Below are 27,885 nucleotides of genomic sequence, written 5' to 3' on the forward strand. Positions count from 1 at the left end.
TGGGCCGCAGGTTGGACACCCCTGATTTAGACAGACAAGACAAACAAATAGGATGCAATGGATACAGTTAAGGGGAATGGTTACTTGCTGGCTAGGTTGGTGGGCAGTAGGGGGAATGAGGTTATGGATTAAAGGCTATATCATAAAGGTGGGGGTTTCAGTCTGCTTTTAAACAAGAGCAGGGAAGGGGCTTGGTGGACAAACACAGGTAATTTATTCCAGGCAGAGGGAGCAGCTAGATGAAAGGAATGAAATCTCTCATCCACTAAAGATCTTCACTATAAACGAGTTTTCTACTCCATGCTTACCTTCCTAGGAGTCAAAACTTGGAATGGCCTTACAGAAAAGACCAGAACTGAACCTTGCCACATCATCTTCTGAAGAAAACGGAAAACCCATCTGTTTGATACTTAATCTCATTTACCCTCTCTTCTTTCCCTTTCCCTTCCTCCTCTCTCCTCTTCCTCTCCCTCTTACCTATCCAACTCCTCCTTTCCCTCCTCTTTCTCTTCCCTCTTCCCTCTCTTTACAGTCGCCTTGAGCCTGTATAGGTATGAGCGACGCACAAATAAAAGATTAGATTAGATCTGAGTACCACAAGGATCTCCCTTCTAACCACTATGATATAACATCTTCATGACTACATTGAACTCAATAAGCCTCAGACCAAGGGAATGGCTCTTCTCATACGCAGTTGATGTCTTTCTACTAATCCTTGCAAGTCTGAATCAAGTTTCAAGTTTATTTAAAATTTCTTATACCGCCCAATCAACCTTCTAGGCGGTGTACAAATTTGTAAAAACAGAAAACAAACTTTAACTAAGATACAAGTTTCAGGTAACAATACGTCCCCAAACTGTAACTATAAAAACTTTAAAAAAAACAAAGACAAACAAGAACAAAAGATAAAAGGCAAGAACTACATTAGGCAAAGTAAAAGAGAACAATTAGGGAAAAAACAATAGGGAGGGCTGCTGTTAAACTCAATAGTATTTTCGCTCGATTGCCCTTAAAAGGACAGTTAGGCCTCAAAGGCATCAAGGAAGAGAAATGTCTTTAGCTTCATCTTAAAGTTATTAAGATTTGATTCTTCGCGTAAATAATTTGGAATATTATTCCAAAGAGAGGGGGCAGTGGTAGAGAAGATAGTAGACCTCATTCTATATATATACTTCAGTGACGGTATAGAGAAAAGGTTATTAGCTGTTGATCTTAGGGACCTAGAAGGAATATAAGGGGTAAGAAGATTATTTATAAATTCAGGCTGATTGTTTTGTCTAGTCTTAAATGTTAACAGAAGAATTTTGAATCAAGCAAGCATGGCTACAATATTGTTCGGAACACTAATTAAAGTGCAAGAATGGGTAGGGAGATACCATATTAAATCAAATACAGAAAAGCCCCCAAATTATTATGGCTTGGGTGACAAATACCTAATCCTATCTACTATTACTCTGACAACTGGAACCAGCTTCAACACTGAGAAAATCTCCAAAGTACTGGGAGTCACCTTAGATAGCTTGTTAAGTTTTGAAGATCATGTTAACAACTTAGTCTGAAAATCCTTTCTTATACTACAAAAGCTAAGAATGGTAAGATCCTACTTCTTCCAACAGCACTACAGGATACCAGTGCAGCCAAAAATACTATCTGTACTAGACTACTGCAATGTTCTATGCTCAGGTATCTCCGTGAAATTAATGGAAAAACTCCAAATGATACAAAACACTGCAGCAAAACTCATATACTACAAATCAAGATTTGACCATGTCTCACCACTGCTTATAGACTACACAGAATAGTATTCTTATACCAAACAGAATAGCATTCAACCTATGTTGTGTAGCATTTAAAACGCTATACGGTGGAGGCCCTAACAGCTTTTCCTAGATTTAGGGCTCCTTTTACAAAGGTGCGCAAGGGCCTTAACGCGCGGAATAGCGTGCGCTAAAATGCCCCGCGCGCTAGCCGCTACCCGCCTCCTCTTGAGCAGGCAGTAGTTTTTTGGGTAGGGCGCACTAATCTGGTGTGTGCACTAAAAACGCTAGCACACCTTTGTAAAAGGAGCCCTTAGTGAACTGTTAGGTAGATCTGCGGATCAACCTAACTCTAACAACCTCACCCTATCATTCCCTACTCTGAGAGATATAAAATACAAGACATCTCACAGAAAATCATTCAGCTACCAAGTGTGATCTCACTTCCTATTGAAATTCACACAACCATAGTATACATGCTTTTTCACAAAAATTTGAAAACATGGGTTTTAAAGAAATCCCTGCTAGGGGTCCAGAGAGACTCAGACTAATAATACAAGTCATCCCAAACAAAGACAATGTTAATGACTGTATGTATAATTTGATAACGTTTTGTCGCATGTATAATTCTTTGTAACATATTTAACTCTATAAAATTCTATATAACAGTATTTTGCCTGTAACCCACCTAGAACTCTAATTAATGAAGATTCAGCAGGATATAAGCTTGCACATGACATAACATGTTCTGAAGTGTGTATCTACTTTTAGATGATCTGCACGCATGCATTCCCAGGGGGTACTTTGGGTAGGGTAGAGGCGAAGCTTTGGATGTACACATGCATTTTATAAAACATGCATGCATCTTTCTTCAGCAGCGTTAGATTTTCACCAGTTGACCACGCAGATTCCTGAACTTTCAAGGAATACAGATTTACGAGCGTGACAATTTTGCATTCTGTTTAGAGCTTACTTTACTCAATACCAGGCTTATTTATCAGGAAGGGTAGTGGTGCAGACTTGCAGGAAATGTAGGGACCAGATCACTTCTTTAATCAGGCTTTTTAGTACTGCCCTAAAATTTGATATTTGGGGGGGGAGTGTTAATAAGGTTTCTTGAATGCCTAACAAATCAGAACTTCCCTGTCTCCTCTGCTGGCTGACTATTGGATAAATATGAATTGTTGCATATTTGGAGCAGGGGTACTCGTCTCTTTATTCGCAAGGCTGCCTTAATAAGGAGGAAAACTATTTTGAGTGTGTAGATTCACAATCACCTCCCTCATTTTGGAACTGGCATAATCGTCTTCATAACCTGATGATGATGAGAAAATGATCTCCTTCAGTTTGTTCAGAACTCTGTTGCACGCCTCATATTCCTCCAATGTCACTATGCCCATATTACCCCTCTCCGCAAGGCACTTCATTGGCGCCTAATCTATTTCTGAATACAGTTCAAACTTCTCTTATTGACTGACATTTGTAAAAGTGTATTTGCTCTGCAGCTCCTTGGTATCCCTTCGCTCTCCTTTCTCCCCTCTGGGCACCTCACTCATCAGACCCTTCTACCTTGCCGCACCGTATGCCTGGAACGAACTACCTGATGGCAGTATTCAAAGCCAGACTCAAACTTCAACCCCCCTTCCAAGCACTAATATCTGTTTTACCATTCCTTCTGTAATTCCCCCACCTGAGAACTTTGTACAAAGATGCACCTTCTTGTCCAGTTTGTATTGACTAGATTGTAAGCTCTTTTGAGCAGGGACTGTCTCTTCTGTGTTTTGATGTACAGTGCTGCATATGTCTAGGAGTGCTATAGAAATATTTATCAGTAGTATATTTATTGGGAGAGGGGAGAAGATGAGACAAGGGGGTTTAAGGGAGCAGCTGCTAGTTCTATGTAGGGGATGGGGGGGGGGGTCCAGAAATGGCATGGTGGAAAACAAGTAAATATTGAATGTTAATAATGTTGATTTATTTGATGTATTTTTGCATTTTCTGTTTAATAGAAAATGTTGACTCCAATAACATGAATGTACATGCATAGGAGATAATTCCTATATATAGGCTTCCTGAGGGTATGTATTGCCTATTCTATAAAGGATAATAATAGGTGCCAGATTTCCTTTATTGCTAACATAAATATGCACCTATAATTTAGGCCATGTGCACTTATGACAGCCATAGATGCCCAGGTCTAAATGTCAGAGATAATGCATAGCTATAGCATTCTCTAAGTTACAAGCAAAAGTGTGAGTCCCACCCATGCTTCACGCAGACTCTGTACACACATCTGTCAAATACACATTATACCATATATGTACATATCTACAGAACAGTGCTTAGACAGATTTTTAGACTTTACATATATCTATCCACATATGTGACCCTTCCCTGGGAAAAGGTGACTAACCTCCCACCCCCTCTTACAAAACTGTAGCACGGTTTTTAGTGTTGGCTGCGGCATCAGAGCTATTGCCATTTCGGCTGGCGCTAAAAACCGCGCTACAGTTTTGTAAAAAGGGGATAAAGTAATGTATCCAAAATGTTGAGAATGGCCAATTTTTCATGTTATGGTTCTGTAAGCAGACTGCAAAAGTTGCATGTGTGAAGTTCTTTAACTTTTTTTAAAATTTTTTCCCACATAAAAATATGCAGTTTATATTTCAAATTGTTTGCTCTAACAGAATTCAGTAAAATCTCATTGTTTTTGTTTCAGGTGAATTTAGTTACCTTTGCCCAGAGATCTTCATTTGCCATTTACAAGAGCAACTGGTGCATAATTGTTAGTGTCCAATTCATAGAATTACATGTACAAATTAACATATTTTTGGGAACAGATGTAATATTGTGTGGTTTTGGGCTGCTTCTGGAAGTCTATTTTGTAAAGGCACATACAAGGTGCCTGTCTTGTCTTCCTAAAACATGTTTAAAGTACACTCCTCCCTCTGTATTTGCGGGGGTTAGGGGCAGAACCGGCCCATGAATAAGGAAAATTCATGAATAACTTTTGGGCCGACTCTGACTCTCCTCCGCCTCCCTCCCGCCTTCCCCTCGGCATCCCGGACCTTACCTGGTGGTCTAGAGGTCTTTCAGGGCAAAAACGATCTTCCTACGCTCCTGCCCCATGCAGATCACTCATCTAAAATGGCTGCCATGAGTTCCAGTATTCTCTTGAGACTATGATGAGAACTCACGGCAGACATTTTGGATGGGTGATCAGCATGGGGCAAGAGCGTAGGAAGATCACTCCTGCCCTGAAAGACCGCTAGACTACCAGGTAAGGTACAGGGAGGTCCGGGAGGCAGGAGGGAGGTGGGGGTGATTTCGGTTTTAGGAAATTGTGAATAATCGAAATTGCGAGTCCTAAAAACGCGAATCAGGAGGGGGAAGTGTAGGTGCATTTTTGGACTTTTTGCATAGATGTCCTATTTTAAAATCAGACCCTGAAAGACTGCAAAATATTAGGCAAACTCCTTTCCTTTTCACATCTCCTGCAAATACAGCTCACGCTGACCTATGGCCTGGCTTTCCTGGGTAGACCTGTTCTTGCTGTTGGAAACTAAGCAGTGTCTGGCCTGGCTAGTACCTGGATGGGAGACCACTAGAGACCACCAGGTGCTGTAGGGCAGGCTACAGGGCCCTATGTTGGGCAGAACAACATAGTGAACTACGCTTCACAGGAGAAGGCAATGGCAAACCGCTCCTGTACTCTGCCTTGAAACATGACAAGGTAAATTCCCCACTGTGTATACAGAGCAACAAGAGGCAACAGAAATATCAACCAAGGAGATACTTTATTGAGCCATTAGAAAAAGACAAAGTCTATAGTATAATGTCCATCTTGATATGGATGAAACTGAGTCTATCTTATCATTCCCTCTGTAATTCTCCCCCCCCCCCCCAGCACCTTCTTATCCAGTTTGTCTGTCTTGACTAGATTGTAAGCTCTTTTGAGCAGGGACTGTGTCTTCTGTGTTTTGATGTACAGCGCTGTGTATGCCTAGTAGCGCTATAGAAATGATTAGTAGTAGCAGTCGTTCATTTTTAAAACAGGCCTAGTCCCAAACGTTCAAACTGTTTTGTAAAATGTTGATTATCGCTGCAAGACATCCAGGTCCTAAGCCCGCCCTACTCCCTCCTAAACATCCCCCTTGGAATTTAGGCAAACAACAGACGAACAGCATAGAAAACCGTCTAGAAAATAGGTTCTAAAAATGGCGAATTAAACGTTTTGGCGATTTAACTGCCCGCTTTATGCCATTTATTGGACATTTATCTGTTTTGAAAATGAGCCCCATAGTCAGTTTATTTATTTAATTTGTTTTCTATCCCATCTTTCCCAAAGAGCCCAGGACAGGTTTCAGGTCAACAAACAGAATATACAGTGGTAATGTAAAAAACTGGTTTAGAGGGTTCCTAGAACAAAGAACATATAAAATGTTTTCTGAAGATAAATATTTTGCCTCATGGATGAATTCATGTGGAGTACCACAAGGTTCTCCTTTATCTCCTATGTTGTTTAATGTTTATTTAGCGTCCTTGGTCCATCTACTTCAAAGATTACAAGTGATGTTTTACATTTATGCAGATGACATCTCTATATTGCTATCCTGTAAGAACATTTCCAATGAACTAATTACCCAAATTTCTAACATTTTGGAAAAGGTAGAACTATGGATGCTACAGGTCAGGCTGAAGCTTAATCCTGAAAAAAATAGTTTTTTTCTGGCAAGTCCTAACGAAAAAAATTCAAGAAACAAACATCCAACTGAAGCGACAAAGCTTTGGGATAGCATCAAATCTGAAAATCCGGGGGATTACGTTGGATCGTAATTTAACTTTTAGGAAACATACAGATTTATTAATTAAAAAAAGCTATGCATTATTATGGAAATTAAGAACTATCAAAAAGTTTTTTTGATAGAGAATCCTTTCGATTACTGGTCCAATCTACCGTATTATCTACTTTGGACTATTGCAATATAGTTTACTTGGGGTTTCCCCAAAAATTTTTATTAAGACTTCGACTGGTACAGAATGCTGCAGTTCGCCTGATTTTTTATCTTAAAAAAATACAATCATGTTAGTCCTTTTTATGCCAAACTGCATTGGCTGCCTTTTGAGGCCAGATTGTTTTTCAAGTTTGGGTGCTTCTGTTAAAAGGCGCTTTTCGGATTATTGCCCTCATATCCGACTTCCTATTTGAAATTCTCTTATTCAAAAGGTACTAGAAATTTGGGTAAGTTTATCTTCCCTACCCCAAAGGCCTGTCGTTATAAGACTTTTTTGGACAGGACTTTGGCGTACCAGGCAGGGAAAATGAACTCTTGGTTAAGTCCGATGATTGTTCAATCCTACTCTTACCTTACTTTTAGGAAAGCATTAAAAACCCATTTATTGGACAAACAAGAATGCTATTTTTGATATTATAATGAGGTGTTTCGGTTCCTAGTCTTTTTAATGCATGTTTTTATCTTTTAATTTTTTGTTATAGTTTATTATGTAATACTAGATTGATGTATGCAGTTTGTGTGTTTTGAAATTGTATCATGTGCTGAAATGTCTCAGCTTTTTCCTGTTGTGAACTGCCCAGAACTACTGGTAGGGCAATATATAAGAAAATAAATTATTATTATTACAAGTTTTTTCAGGTACAAGTTTTATCCTAACTCGACACATGCTAGGGATCTAATACCAATATCCAATAAACAGTTACAGGTTAAATTAGTCATAGTTACAGTGCATATGAGAACATAAGAATTAGTGCTACTTGGTCAAACCAGTGGTCCATCGTGCCCAGCAGTCCGCTCATGCGGCGGCCCCCAGGTCAAAGACCAGTGCTCTAAATGAGTCCAGCCTCACCTGCGTACTTCCAGTTTAGCAGGAACTTGTCCATCTTTGTCTTGAATCCCTGGGGGTTGTTTTCCCCTATAACAGACTCCGGAAAAGCGTTCCAGTTTTCCACCACTTGAAACTTACGTTTGTACAAAAGATTCATAAGAACATAGGTAATGCCTCTGCTGGGTCAGACCAGAGGTCCATCATGCCCAGCAGTCTGCTCACGCGGCAACCCATCAGGTCCAGGACCTGTATAGTAATCCTCTATCTATACCCTTCTATCCCCTTTTCCTTCAGGAAATCATCCAGTCCCTTCTTGAACCCCTTCTTGAACCTTCTTGAACCTTCTTAACCGTACTCTGTCCTATCACGCCCTCTGGAAGCGCATTCCAGGTGTCCACCACCCTCTGGGTGAAGAAGAACTTCCTAGCATTGGTTTTGAATCTGTCTCCTTTTAATTTTTCTGAATGCCCTCTCGTTCTTGTAGTCTTCAAAAGTTTGACGAATCTGTCCCTCTCCACTTTCTCTATGCCTTCATGATCTTGTAAGTCTCTATCATATCCCCTCTAAGTCTCCGCTTCTCCAGGGAAAAGAGCCCCAGTTTCTCCAATCTTTCAGCGTATGAAAGGTTTTCCATACCCTTTATCAAATGTGTCGCTCTCTTCTGAACCCTCTTGAGTATCGCAATATCCTTCTTTAGGTATGGCGACCAATATTGGACGCAGTACTCCAGATGTGGGCACACCATCGCCTGATACAACGGCAGGATAACTTATTTTGTTCTGGTTGTAATACCCTTCTTGATTATACCTAGCATTCTATTCGCTTTCTTAGCGGCCACTGCACACTGTGCCGACGGCTTCATTGTCTTGTCCACTATTACCCCAAGTCCCTTTTTTGGGTACTCTCACTCAATGACAGCCCTCCCATCGTGTAGCTGTACCTCGGGTTTCTGTTTCCTACGTGCAAGACTTTACATTTCTCTACATTAAACTTCATCTGCCATCTCGTCGCCCACTCCCCTAGTTTGTTCAGGTCCCTTTGTAAATCTTTGCAGTCTTCTATAGTCCTAGCCCCATTAAATAGTTTGGTGTCGTCTGTGAATTTTATTACTTCGCACTTCGTCCCTGTTTCTAGATCATTTATAAATACATTGAATAGCAGCGGTCCAAGCACCGACCCCTGTGGAACACCACTCGTGACCCTCCTCCAGTCCGAGTAGTGGCCCTTTACTCCTACCCTCTGCTTCCTACCCACCAATCAATTCCTGATCCATCTGTGTACGTCTCCTTCCACCCCATGGTTCTTCAGTTTCCGAAGTAGGCATTCATGGGGTACCTTGTCAAAGGCTTTTTGGAAGTCTAAGTATAAGATGTCTATGGGGTCCCCTTTGTCCATCCGTTTGTTAATTCCTTTGAAGTGCAATAAGTTCATCAGGCATGATCTTCCCTGGGAAATAGAATAATTGCCTGACCATCCTCATTTCAAATGTTCCCTCCTACCAATCTTTCAGGAAATCAATCTTTGATAAATTTCTCTGACTCCTTCCTACCTTGCTATATTACTGAAATATATGTTGCATCTCTTTCTTTTTCCATTTTTACCAAACCTCTCGGCATTCTAATGTAATTCCTTTTTCTGGTTCTTACCAACCCTCTCTTGGCACTCTAATGTAATTGATATTTGTTACCAATGTACTTGACAATATTTTTCTGTAACATCACTGTATATGTACAGTCTCTTCATCTGTAAACCGCTCTGAACTGCTTGTGGTATTTGCGGTATACAAAATAAAGTTATTATTATTGTCTCCAGGGTTAAAAGTTTAATAGTTACCTGAGTGAAAAAAAACAGGAAGAAGATTTTGAAGGGTTTAAAGAAGCAGAGAGGGTCTGGAAGGAAATAATTTTTTTTTCCTATTTTGAGAGATTTAGTTTGTGTATTGTTTGTATTGGTGCAGTTTTGGTTTTCTGTTGCTGATCTCCTACACAGGTTTGCTGTTCTAGTGCAGAGATCAGCATCAGCTGTATGAACATTCTAACTGTCAGATTTGACAGTTGGGAGAGTGTCTTGGATCTGTATGGAGGTGTTTTGGTTTCTGTGCCTGGTGAGAAGGTAATTATGGTGGTTTTTATTTGAGTTTGTGAAGGATTATGAAATTCTGGTTAAGGTCTGAAGTTTGGTATTGATGCTGGTAATGTTTGAGAGTCTGAAAAGATTTTTTGTGATGTTCTGTGAGAATCTTCTGGGAAATGTGTGAGAGATTCCCTGTCTTAAGAAATATATGGTGCTGAGTTCTGAATAATCATATAATCACAGCTATAATCCTATTAAAAAGTTAACCATTTATATTTATACAAAATACATTGTTGAAAATATATTTGTGAAGTGCTCAGACCAAGAAACCCATATAGTAGTGATGTCACTACAATGAGGTTTACAAGGGGACCATCATCGCCTTCACGAGTCCCCTGCCCTCCCTCTATATACTTTAAAACCTATAACCTAACTGATAGGTCCATCCAGCTTGTGGTACTTATCTGTATTGGGGAGCAGTTAGTGCTGTTGACTCTCATTGGTGACTTGTTAAAATTAAAGTGCAAGTGCTTCAATAAAGTCCTAAAAGTTTTTTCTTTTTTGAATGAATTCCCGTCCCCCCGACCCGGATTTCGTCTCTTCGTCAGGGAGGGACACTAAGAAAAAATCAAACGAACAGTGTGTGTCAGCTTAACTTAACAAATTAAATAATAATAGTAACTATAAAGTCTAAACACTAATCATTTCCTAAAAAGCCCTATATTCAAGTTCTTACCAGTTAAGTAAATACTGCAAGTTTATATGTTTTATATGTTATGTTTTGAAGCAACTTATCTGTATATTTTATTTTAACTAACACCAGTTTACATGTCTTACTAGTCCACTATATTTTATTAGTTTATAGATTTTATTGTTTTAACCTTTTAATATTACTATCTTTGTTGTTTTTGTCTCTCCTTATACCTCTCCTGTTGACCCTCCTGTTTTCTAATGTATATTCTTTCAGATCTCTGCAGGCCTTCTTGTTCCTCTGAGAGACCGCCGCCGCGCAGCGGCGGCGCGGACGACTCCGCCCACTCCTCCCTACCGGTAGCACCTCCTATATATTCTCCTGCTTTGCGGCGCACGCCGAAGGAGCGCACCTAAGGAGCAGGTCCTGCTCCTTTATGCGCTCCTTCATGCAGCTTCTTCTGACTCTGACTGTCTTTCTTCACTCTCTCTTGCTTTTTTTCCTTAAAACTTGTTCAAACCTGCCTTCCTTTCTTAGAACCTTATTCCTTCTATGTTCTCTTCTTCCTCCATTTCCCCTTATTTATAACTTAAATAATCCAAATACAATGTCTACTATTCCCACTATCTGGGGTCATCGACACTACAAACATACTTTTCACCCAACACCTATCACCTATCACCTATCACCATCCGTCCCAGACACTACATCACCATACCATTACACTCACCTAATCCTATCAATCTCAAACAACACAGTTCTTCTTCCAAACTTAACTCAGGCCTGATCAACGTACGCTCTATAAAAAACAAATACCATTTAATTCATGATACCATTATACAACACAATCTTCAAATACTATGTCTCACTGAAATCTGGCTAACTACTGGAAAAGAAGCTTACATAACTCAAGCCTGCCCCCCTAACTACAAAGCTATTTTTCAACCCCGTCAAAATAAAAAAGGAGGTGGTCTAGCCGTTATCTACCATTCTTCAATCATCCTCCAATCTATAACAACTAATCTATCTTCCAATACACCATTAGAAACTCTTCAATTCTCCATTACACGCTCTCCTACTCTTAATTTTCTTCTGATCTATCTACCCCCTCCAATATCAAAACTCTCACTTGCTTCCCTGATCGCTACAATATCTGATTTTAATATCGCCTACCCTGAGTCTATAATCCTCGGAGATTTCAATATTCATTTTAACTCTCCAAATCACCATAATACTTCTGAACTATTAACTCTGTTCTCTGACTTATCTCTTTCCCCACTCATCCATACACCTACACATTCCGCCGGAAATACTCTTGATATGATCCTTAGCCCTAACTCAATCGATCATCTTTTCCAAAATTTCCATTTTCTCTCAGTACCATGGTCAGACCATACTCTTATTACCTGGCAATTTGAATTTCCTCGACATCAACATCTTGATCAACAAACAACTAATCACTCTATCACCAGCGATCTCAACAAAATAACACTTTCCGATATTCAGTCTTCTTTTGACTTAAATCTTAAAGATTTTTCTTCCCTTCCAATCACTGAACAATTCCCACTCTGGGAAACTTCTACTGCATTCCTACTAGATTCCTTGATTCCAAAATCTGATAAGAAGCCCACCTCTAATCAATGCTCTAAAAAAAAAAAAACATCACCCCTGGTACAATGAAAAATTAGCCCTTCTCAGACGCCAACTCCGGTCAGCCGAAAATAAATGGCGCAAGACCCGCCTTAACAATCATCTAATCCTATTTAAAGAAAAATCCTACTATTATAAAAAAACTATCCTACAAACTAAAAAAGACTATTATTCCAAGCTCATTTCATCTACCCATAACACATCCACCCTCTTCAGTTTAGCACAGTATCTTTCAAAATATTCCAAAAAAAAAAACCAAAACCCCCCTATCTCTTCTTTACCATCAGCAATAGAACTTTCACAATTCTTCGACACAAAAATCAAAGATATAAGATCACTATTAGGTCCTTCATCTTCTATTTCCTCCTCTCAAATTTCGGATAACTCAATACAACTACCCTTTAGCTCCTTTGCTAAATTCAACATGCCCTCTTTATCTCATCTATTTCTTACCTTACAATCTCTTAACTCCTCTAATAATTCTACGGAAAGTATTCCCCCTTTTCTTCTCAAAAAATTCTTTTCTTTTTTCGGGCCATATCTGTGGGAAATGATTTCCAAATCTTTCTCCGACTCCTCTGTTCCAACCGCTTGGAAAACAGCTCTTGTTTTCCCAAAGCTCAAACAATACAATACAGATCCTACCCTACCTAAAAACTATCGCCCTATAGCCAACCTACCTCTAATCTCTAAACTTACTGAAAAAATTATTCACTCTCAATTAACAGAATTTTTCGACAAAACTCACGCTCTTCATCCTTGTCAAACTGGATTTCGTTCTTCATACTCCACAGAATTATCCTTATTAGGTCTTATTTCAACTATACACTACTATCATGAACATCAGAAATCTGTTATTTTAATATCTCTAGACTTATCTTCAGCCTTCGACACGATTGACCCTTCTCTTCTTCCGTCCAGACTAAAAGACTGTGGTATCACAGGCAGTGCCCTTTCCTGGTTTACATCCTATTTTCATGAACGTTGCTCCAAAGTCCAAGTAAAAAACGAAACCGCACCAACCATACCACAAACATTTGGAATTCCACAAGGTTCTATTTTATCTCCCTTACTTTTCAACATATTTCTATCTCCTTTTCTTACTTTGGCACAGTCTATAGGATTCACAATATACGCCTACGCTGACGACATACAGCTCCTTCACCCTATCAATACCTCCAACATCTCAGACATAAATCAAATAAACAATAAATTAAATACTATAAGTGACTGGTTATATTCAAATAAACTCTCACTTAACGTTGAAAAATCTTGCGGGCTTCTTCTACCAATAAAAACATCTGAATCACTATTAGGAACAATATTAATCAAATCTCGACCTCTCCAAATTGAAAACAAAATAAAACTTCTTGGTGTTATACTTGATAGAGAACTTACTTTTCACGACCACATAAGTTCGGTCGTAAAAACCTGTTTTTATAAACTCCGTACCATTAGATCACTATGCCCTTTACTAGACACTGACTCAATTAACATACTGATACATTCCCTAGTCATTTCCCACCTAGACTACTGCAACTCTCTTCTAAACGGACTTCCTCAAAAAGAGCTCCGACGTCTTCAATTAATACAAAATTCTGCCATAAAACTAATATACAAAAAAGGAAAATTTGAACATGTTACTCCTCTACTCAAAGAAGCTCACTGGCTCCCTATCACCCACCGCATAACCTACAAAATCATTCTACTCTCATTTAAAATTAAACATTCCCATCAACCACTATTCCTCGATAAACTACTAATTCCACAATGTTCCCCTCGCACACTAAGATCTACTGACCAAAAACTCCTTTTCATTCCTTCTCTCAAAGATTTCTACTACACCCGAAAAACTAACTTTGCAGTAACCGCTCCTACACTATGGAACTCTCTTCCACAATACCTTCGGGACGAACAAAATCTAATCAACTTCAAGACTGGCTTAAAGACCTTCTTGTTCCAAGACGCTTATGACCGTCCCTAGATCCCTTTCTCTCTTTTTTACTTCACCTTTTTAATGTAAGTAAGTAATCACTCCAACAATGCTCACATACCCCACTTGTTCAATCCTTCCCCCATCCTTTCCTATCTTAACTTTATGTAACTTCTCCCTTCCTTCCCCTCTTATCCTCACTTTCCAGTTAGTCTAGTTAATGTCATTTTCGTTCACTTCATTATATTTAAATTATTATTTACTTTTATTATATTTTGTAAACCGGCCAGATATTCATTTGATAGTCGGGATATTAAAAAACTAATAAACTTGGAAACTAATAAACTTATAGGTTTTAAAGTATATAGAGGGAGGGCAGGGGACTTGTGAAGGCGATGATGGTCCCCTTGTAAACCTCATTGTAGTGACATCACTACTATATGGGTTTCTTGGTCTGAGCACTTCACAAATATATTTTCAACAATGTATTTTGTATAAATATAAATGGTTAACTTTTTAATAGGATTATAGCTGTGATTATATGATTATATAGCAATTATCGTCACAGAGTACAAAGAAACTTATCTCTCTAATTTGTAGTCAGCTGAGTTCTGAATAAAATTTCAGTCTGCTCTTCTGTGAGAATCTTTTGGGAAATATTTGAGAGATTCCCTGACTAAGAAATATATGGTTCTAATTTCTGAATAAAGTTTCTGTCTGTTATTCTGTGAGAATCTTTTGGGAAATATTTGAGAGATTCCCTGACTAAGAAATATATGGTGCTAATTTCTGAATAAAGTTTCTGTCTGTTATTCTGTGAGAATCTTTTGGGAAATATTTGAGAGATTCCCTGTCTAAGAAATATATGGTGCTGAGTTCCGAATAAAGTTTCAGTCTGCTCTTCTGTGAGACTCTTCTGGGAAATGTTTGAGAGGATCTTTGTGTGACTTCTGTGGTGCTGATTTTTGGAGGAGATTTTATGAGAGATCCTGTGACAGATTCCTGTGAAATGTTGTAAGAGAATATTGATGAAAGAAAGTTGGTAAACTGTTTTGGGAACCTTTTCCTGAGAATATCTGTTGTAAACAACAGACACAAGCGAAGCTCACACCAGAACTTTGTTTCTCCACCGGTTAGAGGTTGTAAATTCAAAAGTCATCACCAACATCTTTTCTCGCATCAAGCAGCACTATGGGGTAAAGACCTAGAACAATTACTCGTGCCTACTACTTATAGGGAATTCAGGAAACGCCTAAAAACACATCTGTTCCTGAAATACTTAGAAAACCAACCTATACAATCTTAGTCCTCAACAAACGATCTCTAGAACTATCAATCACTAAGTCTGTACTTTGTTTATCCCACTCAATTTGTAACATCTTTAATCATTGTAAACCACATAGAACTTCATGGTCCTGCGGTATATAAATTGTTATTATTATTATTAAAGTTTATTTGGAATTTGTTTTTTTTTTTATTTGAGAAATAGGAAATTCTTGGACGGAAAAAGTGTATAGGGTATATCAATTATCTGGGGGTTTTTTTAGCTTAGGAATTATTTTAGGAAATTTGGGGGTTATTAGATTAGGATAGGGTTTTCCCTTATTGGTTTGTTTAAGTCAGAGTAGTAGGTTGGTTCCAGCAAGAGAGAATCTACTAGCAAGAGATTCTGCTAGCAACAGCGCGCCTACGTGGTACCCCTACATAGCAAGAACATAACTCAAATATCCAAATCTGAGGAAAAAGAAGAACTTTTCAGAGGGGAAGTAGAATCTCTTTGTTTAGATTTGATTTACAGCATTTGTTTATTGAATTTTATTTCTATTTCCAATTTAGAGTGCTTAGTGCTTCTTTATATCTATTTTGTTATATGTTTAATAAATATTTTTTATTTTCAAGGTTATACCATTTTATTATTAATTTTTTTTAATGTAAATCACTCCTTCTCCTGGGAAAAGGTATCAATTTAACCCTCGGTGTGCACGGTGTGCACGACTACAAAATAAATCTTATTTCAAGAGGGATACCTTTTAACTCAGTCTGAGAAGGAGGGGGTTACATTATCTATCCCCACTTCTTTGTAATCTATTGGCCATGGGCGAAGGAGTTAGGTGAAGAGGTATGTTTTTATTGCTTTCCTAACGTTGAGGAGTCCTTCAAGGGATCTAATCTGTGGGGGCAGTTGGTTCCAGTGACTCGGTATGAAGTGGGATTAGGAACATCGTTTGGCAGTTTGCAGTTGAAGGGCACAGCCAGGGGGCGTTTTGAGGCATATTTCATCCTGTTTGGCACGTACGGAGAAAGCTTGGTCTTCACATAGCCCGCCATCAAGCTGTGCAAGGATCTGAGTGCTAGCATCAAGCCCTTGAAGACACAACGTTTGGCTATGGGCAGTTTTTTCAACTTTGTACTATTCTGAATTTTCAGATAGAGCAGGGTCCCTACAATGATCCTCCTTTAAATCAGTTTTTCTCCTCAAAGAAGTTTTCTGAATGCTCAGAAGTGCAAAGGGAGGTCCGCCATTTGTAAGTTCCACCATTGGTGGGGGATTCGGCTACTTTTAACTGCTCTTTGGTAAAAGGGTCCCTTAGTCATTTTAATCAGACATAAAGAATAGGATGCTAGACAAAATTAGAAAACATATTTTAGGATGTACTGTGAGCCATGGGGCTGTCTCTGAGATCAGTGGCATATGTGGACTTTTAATGCATTTTATTTTTATTTAAAAACACTTTTATCCTGCGTAAATAAACAAATTATGTGGGTTACAGAAGTACATGCACAAATCAATAAACAGATCTTGGATACAAACAGGAGAAATTGCCTTCACAACGGTGAACAGCAAATAAAACAACAAAGGTGAGTTCAGCCTCTTTGTAAATAGACTTGACACGATCGTGTTTCGACCCATAAGGGCCTGCCTCAGGAGTCTTGTGATAAATTTGTTCGTGCAATTTCCATAAACACTTCAATACATACTATAGTGAACTGCAGCGCTAATGAACGGCGTCTGCTGTGGTCCACGGTAGAGAATGACACGGGGAAAAAATCTGTCCCCGTCACCACCCCGTCACCGGCCCACCATCCTCTGCACCGCCCCGTCACCGCCGATCCCTTCACCGCCCCGTCACCGTCACCGCCATCCCTTTCACCGCCCCGTCACTGCCACTGCCATCCCATTCACCGCCCCGTCACCGTCCCCGCTGCATCCATATAAGCCTTTTTCCTTTCACTCCCTCCTTCCAATTTGAGCCGGGAACACTAGCGATCGCACGGTCCCCGCGGCCACTACCTGCCTGCCCGGTCGATCCTGGTGTTTGGCCGGCTCTCTCCCTTCTCCTCACCTTGGTTTGTGGGTTTTCTTTTTCGGCAACCTGCGCGCTTTCCCAGGGAGCCGCACACGCGCGGCTGCTCAGTGTTCGATCTTCTGCTCTGCTGCAACTTCCTGTTTCCGGTTGCGTCAGAGCAGAAGATCGAGGCTGAGCAGCGGCGGGTGTGCGCGGCTCTCTGGTAGCGTGCGGGTCGCCGAGGAGGAGGATCTGCGGACTGGGGTGAGGAGAGGGGAGAGAGCTGGCTGGACACTGGAATCGATTGGGTGGGCGGGTGTGAGCTGTGGGGACCGCGCGATCCTTCATGCCTCACTGCGGGGGACAAGACCATTCACCGCCCCGCGGGCGGTGAATGGCCTTGTCCCCGTCGCCGCAGCGACTGCTAGTTTTCTTCCCCGTTTTCGGCGGGTGACCCCCGGCTAAAATGCGGTGGCCGCGGGTAAACCGCCACCGTGTCATTCTCTAGTCCACGGTACAATTTTAAAGAGACTGAACACCAAGTGGTCACCTTTGTTGTATTTGTAAATCAGTAAACAAACATAAAACAACACAATTTCTTTTTTTTCATAATCGAAAGAGAAAAACGTCCAAAAACCGGCCTAAGTCGGCACTTGGACGAACATTTCTCAAAAATGTCCAAGCGCCGAAAATAAAAATGGGTTTTGGACGTATTTCTAAACGACCTAGGCCTTCATAGTGCCACTCAACGTCCAAAGCTAAACGGGGCGTTTCGGGAGGCGTGTTGAGGGCGGGAGTTAGGCGGGACCTGGGCCGGCTTAGACTTAGTTGTACAGCATGTATAACCGAAAGTTTAACAACAGAGCCTAAATGGAACTTGGACGTTGTGACTTAGACCATGTAAAACATGGTCTGTCACAAAAACCCACCTAAAGTCACCAGATAAGCACTGCAAACACATAACACAGACCCCCACACACTACCCCAATGATCACCGGCCTTCCCCCACTCCCATAAAAATTTTTTTAGAACTTTAAAATTCAGCCTGGCATAAGAAAGCCTAATCGTCCAGCCCAGAGGCAGCCTAAGTCGTCCTATGGAAGGGACCCATGGAGGGGAGGACCCATGCCCATAAGCCCCTGTAATCACTGCATTGATACTTAAACATGTGCACTCCCCTATATACCCCCAAAACCCTTTTTTACTGGCATATAAGTAGCTCCTGCAACCATAAGGGCTATTGGGGTGGTAGATAAGTGGGTCTAGGGCATTCTGGAGGTGGTTTGGGGGGCTCACTGTCACCTATAAGGGATCTGTAGTGAGGAGAAGCCATGGCACCCTTTTTGTGAAGTTCACAGCAGTGCCCTGTAAGGTACCCCACTATTTAGGTGGAATGTCTGGGTATGCAGTCCATCACTTTCCAGACCCCTCCCATGTCCAACAGGACTTGTTCTAGGAGTTTTGGACTTGGACGGAAAGTTGGACAGAAATGTGGTGTGAAGATGGACGATTTAGTGGCTTGGACGATCAGATCGGCAGGACGTATAATTAGACAATTTTCAAAAGTAAAAAAAAGTTGGACGTCTCTTTCGATAATGTGTCTTAGGCTCTTTTTAACTTTGGACGACTTGCGAGATGGACGTAAACGGACTTAGACGTCCATTTTGATTATGCCCCTCCACGTGTATATATATATATATATATATATATATATATATATATATATATATATATATATATAAAGCAACAGCTAATGATTTAATAGCTCAGTTGAACAGATTTCCATTTCCAAAAGCTTTCTGAAAAAAATAAGCCTTCAATGACTTGAGAATGTGTGAATAGAGTAAACTTATTTGAAAATGAATTTTCTTTTTAGTCCTTAAAAGGCGTATTCATATAATCATTCTGTACAAAATGTTTGATTTTGTTAAATGTAAAATTGATAAATAATTTAAAAACAAAAAAAAAGCCTTCAATGACTTGCGGAAGGATAATAGCACCAGAATCTGATGGCTATTAATAGGTAAAGCATTCCACATACACGGTCCAGCAACACTAAAAATTCTCGAATGCATTGTGGTTTGGGAGACAAACTTCAATGAAGCAGTTCCCAACAAATATTGTGACTCTGATCTAAGCGATCGAGAGGGTGTAAGACAGGGGAATCAAACTCAGGCCTGCGGGCTAAATTTGGCCTGTGGGGGTAATTAGATTTGGCCCTCTGTTCCTTCCCTCCCTCCATCCCAGTCTCACCTTCAAAGCAACTTGCAGCTGTAGTGAACCTAGCAGGCTGCCGTCGACCTCCGCAGCATATTCCCTCTGTTACAATCCAGCCCCACACCTCAGAAGAGGGGCGAGACCGCAGCAGAGGGAACATGCTGCGGAGGCTGACGACAACCTGATAGGATCGCTACAGCACCAGCGGACCTCTGCAGGTTGCCCTAATTAGGTGAAGGTGAGACAAGGGGGGAAGTCGGAGGACGTGACAAAGGGGGAACCTGCAGGCCTTCGAGGGGGAAGAGGGGGCCTGGTGTAGAAGTACAAAGAGATGTGCATATGCCGAACCTGAGGGGGAGAAGGGGAGGAAGAAATAATGGGTCAAGATGTATGTAGTGTCTTTCATCCTGGTGGAATTAACAGATTCAGAAACATTCATTTGCATGTGCATATGATGTGGCTGGTATTCAGTTTCCAAACTGAAAAGGAAGAAACCGTTTTTATTACCCAAGTAATATTAAGTTGCAGCATGAAATCACTCAGAACCAGCAGCAAAGTTTATCCAAATCATGCAATACAGAGCTCTGTCAGACCACGCCTAGTTCCTGATGCAAACTTCTTCCTAGTCTATAAAAACATTCACATGACTGATGTCTTGGGGATTAGGTCTTGTGAAATACAGCTTGTTAATTCTTGGCAATGTGTTGTGCCTTATGGCAGTATAATTATTTGCAGAAAACAGTTTTATTTAAAAAGAAAGATGGATTGGAATCCAAGTCTTCATCAGAAAATGAAATAGATTTTCCAGAACAGATTTAGCATCATAGAAAGTGCAATGGGGTGAGGAATTTTTTTTATTATCATGTCATCTGAGGTGATTGTGAAACATTTTAAAATGTGAATCAAAAGGAAATACAGATGTTTGACATTATTTTGTGTTTATGGTTCCTTATGTGTTGGAAATTAAATGCGTATTAATACTACTAAGATTGCTGTAATACAGGGGTTCTCAATCCAGTCCTCAGGGCACACCCAGCCAGTCTTATTTTCAGGATATTTTTGTGTGGATATCTGGATATCTCGAAAATATGACTGGCTGGGTGTGTCTGAAGAATAGGTTGAGAACCCATGCTATAATATAAGAACATAAGAACATAAGCAATGCCTCTGCTGGGTCAGACCTGAGGTCCATCTTGCCCAGCAGTCCGCTCACGCGGCGGCCCAACAGGTCCAGGACCTGAGTAGTAATCCTCTATTTATACCCTTCTATTCCCTTTTCCAGCAGGAAAATGTCCAATCCTCTCTTAAATCCCAGTACTGTATTCTGCCCTATAACGTCCTCCGGAAGCGCATTCCAAGTGTCCACCACACGTTGGGTAAAGAAGAACTTCCTGGCATTCGTATTGAATCTGTCCCCTTTCAACTTTTCCGAATGCCCTCTTGTTCTTTTATTTTTTGAAAGTTTGAAGAATCTGTCCCTCTCTACTCTCTCTATGCCCCTCATGATCTTATAAGTCTCTATCATATCCCCTCTAAGTCTCCTCTTCTCCAGGGAAAAGAGACCCAGTTTCTCCAATCTCTCAGCGTATGAAAGGTTTTCCATCCCTTTTATCAGACGTGTCGCTCTTCTCTGAACTCTCTCGAGTAACGCCATATCCTTCTTAAGGTATGGCGACCAAAACTGGACACAGTATTCCAGGTGTGGGCGCACCATCGCCCGATACAGCGGCAGGATAACTTCTTTTGTCCTGGTTGTAATACCCTTCTTGATTATACCTAGCATTCTATTCGCTCTCTTAGCAGCTGCTGCGCACTGTGCCGTCGGCTTCATTGACCTGTCCACCATTATCCCCAAGTCCCTCTCTTGGGTACTCTCATTCAATAACATCCCTCCCATCGTATAGTTGTACCTTGGGTTTCTGCTTCCCACATGCAATACTTTACATTTCTCAACGTTGAACTTCATTTGCCATTTTGTCGCCCATTCCCCTAGTTTGTTCAAGTCTCTTTGCAATTCCTCACAGTCCTCTTTAGTCCGAGCTCCCCTAAATAGTTTGGTGTCATCTGCAAATTTTATTATCTAACACTTCGTCCCTGTTTCTAGATCATTTATGAATATATTAAATAACAGCGGCCCGAGCACCGAGCCCTGCGGAACACCACTCGTGACCCTCCTCCAGTCAGAGTAGTGGCCCTTCAACCCTACCCTTTGTTTCCTACCTGCCAACTAGTTTCTGATCCATCTATGTACGTCTCCGTCCACCCCATGGTTCTTCAGTTTCCGGAGTAATCGTTCATGAGGCACCTTGTCAAAGGCTTTTTGGAAATCAAGGTATATGATGTCTATGGGGTCACCTCTGTCCATCTGTTTGTTAATTCCTTCGAAGAAGTGTAGTAAGTTGGTTAGGCACGATCTCCCCCTGCAGAAACCATGTTGGCTGGTTATCAAAAGTTTGTTTCTTTCCAAGTGATCATCGATGTTTTCTTTTATCAGTGCTTCCGCCATTTTTCCCGGAACCGAGGTCAGACTCACCGGTCTGTAGTTTCCCGGGTCACCTCTTGATCCCTTTTTAAAGATGGGCGTGATGTTGGCCGTTTTCCAATCCTCCGGGATCACGCCTGTTTCCAGGGATAGGTTGCATATTTGCTGCAGTAGTTCTGCTATCTCCTCCTTTAGTTCCTTCAGAACCCTTGGATGGATTCCGTCCGGACCTGGAGATTTGTCAATTTTTAGTTTATCTATCTGCCTGCGCACATCTTCAAGGCTCACTTCCATGAAAGTTAATTTTTCTGCTTGATTTCCAATGAAGAATTGCTCAGGTTCCGGTATGTTGGTTGTGTCTTCGTTCGTAAATACAGACGAAAAGAACATGTTCAGTCTTTCCGCGACTTCTTTCTCCTCCTTCACTACTCCCTTCCTGACTCCATCATTCAGCGGTCCCACCTCCTCCCTAGCTGGCTGTTTCCCTTTAACATATCTGAAGAACGGTTTGAAATTTCGAGCCTCCCTGGCTAACCTCTCTTCGTACTCTCTTTTGGCTTTTCGAACCACACGGTGACATTGTTTTTGATACTTCCTGTGCTCTATCCAGTTCCCTTCAGTTTTGTCCTTTTTCCATCTCCTGAATGAATTTTTCTTATTACTTATCGCTTCCTTCACTATTTTAGTCATCCATATCGGGTCCTTTATTCGACTCTTTTTGCTCCCCTTTCTGAATCTGGGGATGTACAGATTTTGCGCCTCGCTCACCGTGTCCTTGAAAAAAGACCAGGCATGTTCTACCATCCTCCATTTCTTGGAAGTGTTCCTAAGTTTCTTCCTTACCATTTTCCTCATTGCTTCATAGTTTCCTTTTCTGAAGTTGAAAGTTGTTGCCATGGTTCTCTTTCCTTTTGGTATTCCTGCTTCAACCTTGAACTTGATCATGTTATGGTCACTGTTTCCCAACGGTCCCACTACTTCCACTTCCTTTGCAGGTCCCATTAACCCATTTAGGATTAGATCCAAAGTGGCATTTCCTCTCGTCGGTTCTCTAACAAGCTGCTCCATGAAGCAATCTTGTGTAGCCTCCAGGAATTCTGTTTCCCTAGCGCATTTTGAGTTTCCAAGACTCCAGTCTATCCCGGGGTAGTTGAAGTCTCCCATAATAACTGTGCAACCATTTTTGCATTCTTGTTTCATCTCGGCTTCCATTTCTTTATCGATATCTCCGGTTTGCCCGGGTGGACGATAGTATAGGCCCATTTTTATTTCATGTCCCTTTCTACCTGGTATTTTAACCCATAGCGATTCCAGCTTGTTGGTCGTCTCCGCTGTGTCTATTCTTGTCGATTGTATGGTTTCTTTTATGTATAGGGCTATTCCACCTCCTTTCTGTCCTGACCTGTCCTGGCGATAGAGCTTAAATCCCGGCAGTGTTGTATCTCATTTGCTTTCCTCATTCCACCATGTTTCAGAGATTCCAATGATGTCTAAGTCTTCTGCATTGGCCACGGCTTCCAATTCCCCCATTTTGTTTCCTAGGCTCCTTGCATTAGTATATATGCAGTTTAGATCCTGGCATTTAAGTGTCTTCATTTCCTTTCCCTGTGTTTTGGTCTTTAATGTCTTCTCTTTTGGTACACTCCTTCTAACCTCTTCTGGGTTAGTCGACTCCTGTAATTTGTCCGTTGTTTCTTCCGAGCCTTGCATTCCCTTAGTATCATCACGTGATACCTTCTTCCAAATCATCGACGCTAGGTCGACTGTCGGCTTTCTCTGATACTAATTTACTTAGGGCTAGATTCACTAAGCAAACCGATCGTGTACCGATTGGTTTGTGAACCCTTTGTGACCCGGTTTCCCTCCGACCTGATTCACTAACCTGTGTACCGATCTGATCCCGAACCGTGCATGCAAATGAGAGGAATCGACATGCAAAGCAGGAAGGACGCGATTCACTAAACATTTTTCTGGAACACCGCCTGGCTGGCCAATCAAAAAATTAGTGACTGGTAAGGACCAGTGGCTTGTGCTAAAACCCTGCTCTCTGCCCCGATTCTCCTGCCTTTTGAAGCCCCTATACTCTCCTGCTCTGCCTCCCTTCCCTGCAGCGTGAGCCCGTGGTTTTAACCCGCTTTAAACTCGCGGGTTAAAACCATGGGCTCGTGAGTAAAAACATTTTTAAAAAAGCACGGACTGCAAACGCATGTGCAGACCATCTACAGGCAAAGTAGATGGTCTGCGCATGTGCCGGGATCGTTCTTCAGCGATCTGTGTGGTCGGTTGGTGGCGTGCCTCTGATCGGCCTGCTTTGTGTGCAGGTGCGTTCTGAATCGGTCGCCCGGCCTCGGATCGCCCATGGATCAGATCGGATCCGCAGGCTTAGTGAATCTAGTCCCTAGTGGTATAGTAAAAGTAGGAGGTGCCCATTGCGTGGTGACCCCCGTGCCTTGCCACGCCCCCATGACCTCTTTTCCGTGCCCTCCCTGCTCCTTCCCACCCCATTCTACACTTGCACTCTCCCTGTCCACCCCCCTACACCTCTTAATCTTCACCAGCATAAGTGGCTTTTGCAGCATGCTCTTCGCGCCAGCGCTGGATTTCCCTCTGATGCCACTTCCTGGCCCTGTGATCCAGAAGTGATTCAGAAAGGAACCAGGCTGGCGCAAGCAACAGGCAGAAATTGCTCGCACTAGTGAAGATAATACGGGGGGGGGGGGGGGGAAGGATGGTGCAAGCATGGCATGGTGTGGTGGGGTGGAGAGGTACCAGCGCCCCAACCAACTTGGTCCAAACACCCCCTTACCACGCCACTGAATTTACTCTTACAGTAAGATGCAAAGTAATTTGTTTTCTTATATCATATTCATGCTTATATAATCTGATGCATATTATTTGCAGATGTCCTGAAAATCAGCACAGTTTACAATGTGACAACTACAGTATATTCATGCAAACTCTTCCCCTCCTCTGTCTTTTCTTTTTGCTCATGAGCTTTGCTCCTCCTCCTCTGGGCTTCCAGCTCAATTAGAACTGGCCTGTGTTGGTTTCTAATGCCCTGAGTCCTCATTCACAGCTACCTAGCATTCATAGCACTATTTTTAACTCTCTTTCCAAGTTACTTAGCCCAGCCATTACAGAGGCAGTCCTTGGCCAAGGACAGAAGTGTCCTGAGCTAGATTTCCATAAAAACATATGAATTGCCATATGGGACAGCCCAAAGGTCTATCAAGCCCAGTATCCTGTGGCCAACCCAGGTCACAAGTACCTAAATAGATCCCAAGTAGTAAAACAGATTTTTTGCTGCTTATCCTAGGAATAGGCAGTGGATTTCCCTAAGCCTTCTCAATAATGGCCTTTGGACTTCACTTTTAGGAAATTAGCCAAACCTTTTTTAAACCCCGCTAAGCTAACTGATTTCACCACATTCTCCGGCAACGAGTTCCAGAGTTTAATTACACGTTGTGTGAAGAAATATTTTCTCTGATTTGTTTTAAATCTACTACTTAGTAGCTTCATCGCATGCCCCCTAGTCCTAGTGTTTTTGGAAAGAGTGAACAAGCGATTCACTTCTACTCTTTCCACTCCACTCATTATTTTATAGACCTCTATCATATCACCCCTGAGCTGTCTCTTCTCCAAGCTGAAGAACCTGGCTGCTTTAGCCTTTCCTCATAGGGAGGCCATCCCATCCCTTTTGTCATTTCTAATTCTGCTACATCTTTTGTGAGATACACTGACCAGAACTGCACACAGTATTCGAGGAGCGGCCGTACCATAGAGCGATACAAGGGCATCATAACATTTTCATCTTTGTTTTCCATTCCTTTTCTGATAATTCCTAACATGTGACACACCCACTAATGCCCCCCCACCCCACCCACTGCACCACGGCCACTAGAAGGAGTGACTTTTGCACCGGTCTCCCTTGTGCCTTCCGCGGCCACATTGCAAAACCCTCGGGACAACCCTGGCCAAGGGCCACAGACTATGACTCCCTCAAGAATCCAGGTAACATGGACCCTGTAGTTTCACTTGGGGCTCCTTTTATCAAGCCACGTGTAATAGCGCATGTTAAACCGCCAGACGCGTTAGCCGCTACCGTCTCCTCTTGAACAGGCGGTAGTTTTTGGCCAGCGCAGGGGTTAGCGCATGAGGAAAAGTCACGCGCGTAAATCCCGCTAGCGCAAAGGAGCCCTTGATATCACCATTGAGCAATGGCTGGGACTCCATCCCTGGACAGAAGGCTGTGAACATTACGAGTGGCCGCTGAAAAGTTCTCAGTCCAGCCAACCAAATTCCTAAATTCCGAGCGTTATTTTGTTACCGTAGCTGAAAAGAGCGCTAAGTGCTATTTCATTAATTGCCAATTTGCAGAAACTAAGGGCTCCTTTTACTAAGCTGCGATAGCGTTTTTAGCGCGTGCAGAATTTGAGTGAGCGCTAAACCCACGCTATGCGGCTAGAACTAACGCCAGCTCGATGCTGGCGTTAGCGTCTAGCGCGCACGGCAATTCTGCGCGTGCTAAAACTGCTTTCGCAGCTTAGTAAAAGGAGCCCCAAATTCTGTGTTTTTTGACAGTTTCAAATCATTGTCATTCTCTTCTTGGTTGGGCTGAGAACTTTTCAGCATCCCCATCCCCACCCTGGTATCATGTCAGGCATCAGTAGCCCTTCTCAGTAACTGAACCTAAGTTCTCTGTTCAATAACGAACTGCTCTGTAACTGAGCCTCTGGCTGACCCCCTTAAACAGTCTCCTCTTCATTTCTTTCAATTATATTAAAGAATTATTTTATTATGGAAAGCCACAAATATGCATATTTGTCTGTTTACCACAAAAATGTGTTTGCAATTTCGTAGAATAAAATTTAATATTACCACTACAGAGATATCAATTTCAAAAGTCATTCAGCGGATGAATCCTTTATTCTTATATATTATTGTTTGTACCACAGAAAGGTTGTAGATCAGATTCTTTATCCTTTACCATTCTATTGTTAAAAAAAACAGAGAATACATATTTAGTCCTGTATCCAGAAACCTACAACAAAACTTAGTGTGTGCAGCAAAACCCTAAATGCACGTTAGCATCTTACACATCAGCAACATTTCAGGAAGTTGAACAGAGGTAGGAAAGCACGGGGGCACTTACAATCAGTAACGACGTCGCAAAGAACTCAGCCAAGACTTCTTTTGTAAGGCTGTTCTTCAGCGCAATTCTGTCTCTCAAGCTTCGTCTGCTTGCTGTGGTCATGTTTGCTGCACTTCTCCCGGTTCCTACTGCACGCTTGCTAAGCCTTCCTCTGGAACGTTTCCTGATCACCTCCTCACTTCAGCCCAGAAAATGCCAGCTCTCTGTATGGGCTCGCCTGAACGGATTGATTCATATAGCACCTAAAAGAGAAAACCTCTGACTGCAGTCATTGACCGAGCTGCTCCGTCTGACCCTAAACTTTCATTCTGTTAGCTTTCCATCTGGCTGCAGAAGTTGCAAATGAATCACAGCTTGGAAGAGGGTGTAAGCCAAACCATGCCCATAACCTAGTATGTAATCAAGACGTTATTCTTTCCAGCTCGACTTGATGCCCACCTCCTTCCCTATTATAGGCAGGTTATGAATAGGAGCGTAGGTATTCTCTTTGACATTACAACACATCACTTAAATCTTCCCAGGTGAATTGTGGACCAGAATCAGTGCTGGATTAACCCTATAAGCAAAGTAAGCACGTGGTTAGGGCATCAAGGGAAGGAGGGCGCCACAGAAATTTTTCGTAGCCGAATTTGTCATTGAAATTATTAAATTTACAGCCATTTTCAAAATTTAATGAAAAACGAATAAGTTCTGTTTTTAAAGCGTTCTCTCTTGTGTCATCATGTTTATCCTGCATAATAAAGGACACTGTTCGCAGATTAGAATCTATACAAATTTTGAACAAGTCTAGACGCGTTTG

At 41.6% G+C, this 27,885-nt stretch overlaps 1 protein-coding gene across 1 annotated transcript in view; it reads right to left on the bottom strand.

Moving 5' to 3' along the window:
• AQP9 (aquaporin 9) overlaps positions 1–27,523 on the bottom strand; it is a 118,257-nt gene extending 90,734 nt beyond the window's left edge. Inside the window, exon 1 of the mRNA XM_033919579.1 lies at positions 27,087–27,523. Coding sequence (XP_033775470.1) covers positions 27,087–27,188 — 102 coding nt within the window. The 5' untranslated portion in view covers positions 27,189–27,523. The remainder of the gene's footprint in view (positions 1–27,086) is intronic.
• Between the last annotated feature and the right edge of the window lie 362 nt (positions 27,524–27,885).

The sequence above is a fragment of the Geotrypetes seraphini genome, chromosome 14 (genome assembly GCF_902459505.1).
Source record: "Geotrypetes seraphini chromosome 14, aGeoSer1.1, whole genome shotgun sequence".
Taxonomy (NCBI): Eukaryota; Metazoa; Chordata; class Amphibia; order Gymnophiona; family Dermophiidae; genus Geotrypetes; species Geotrypetes seraphini.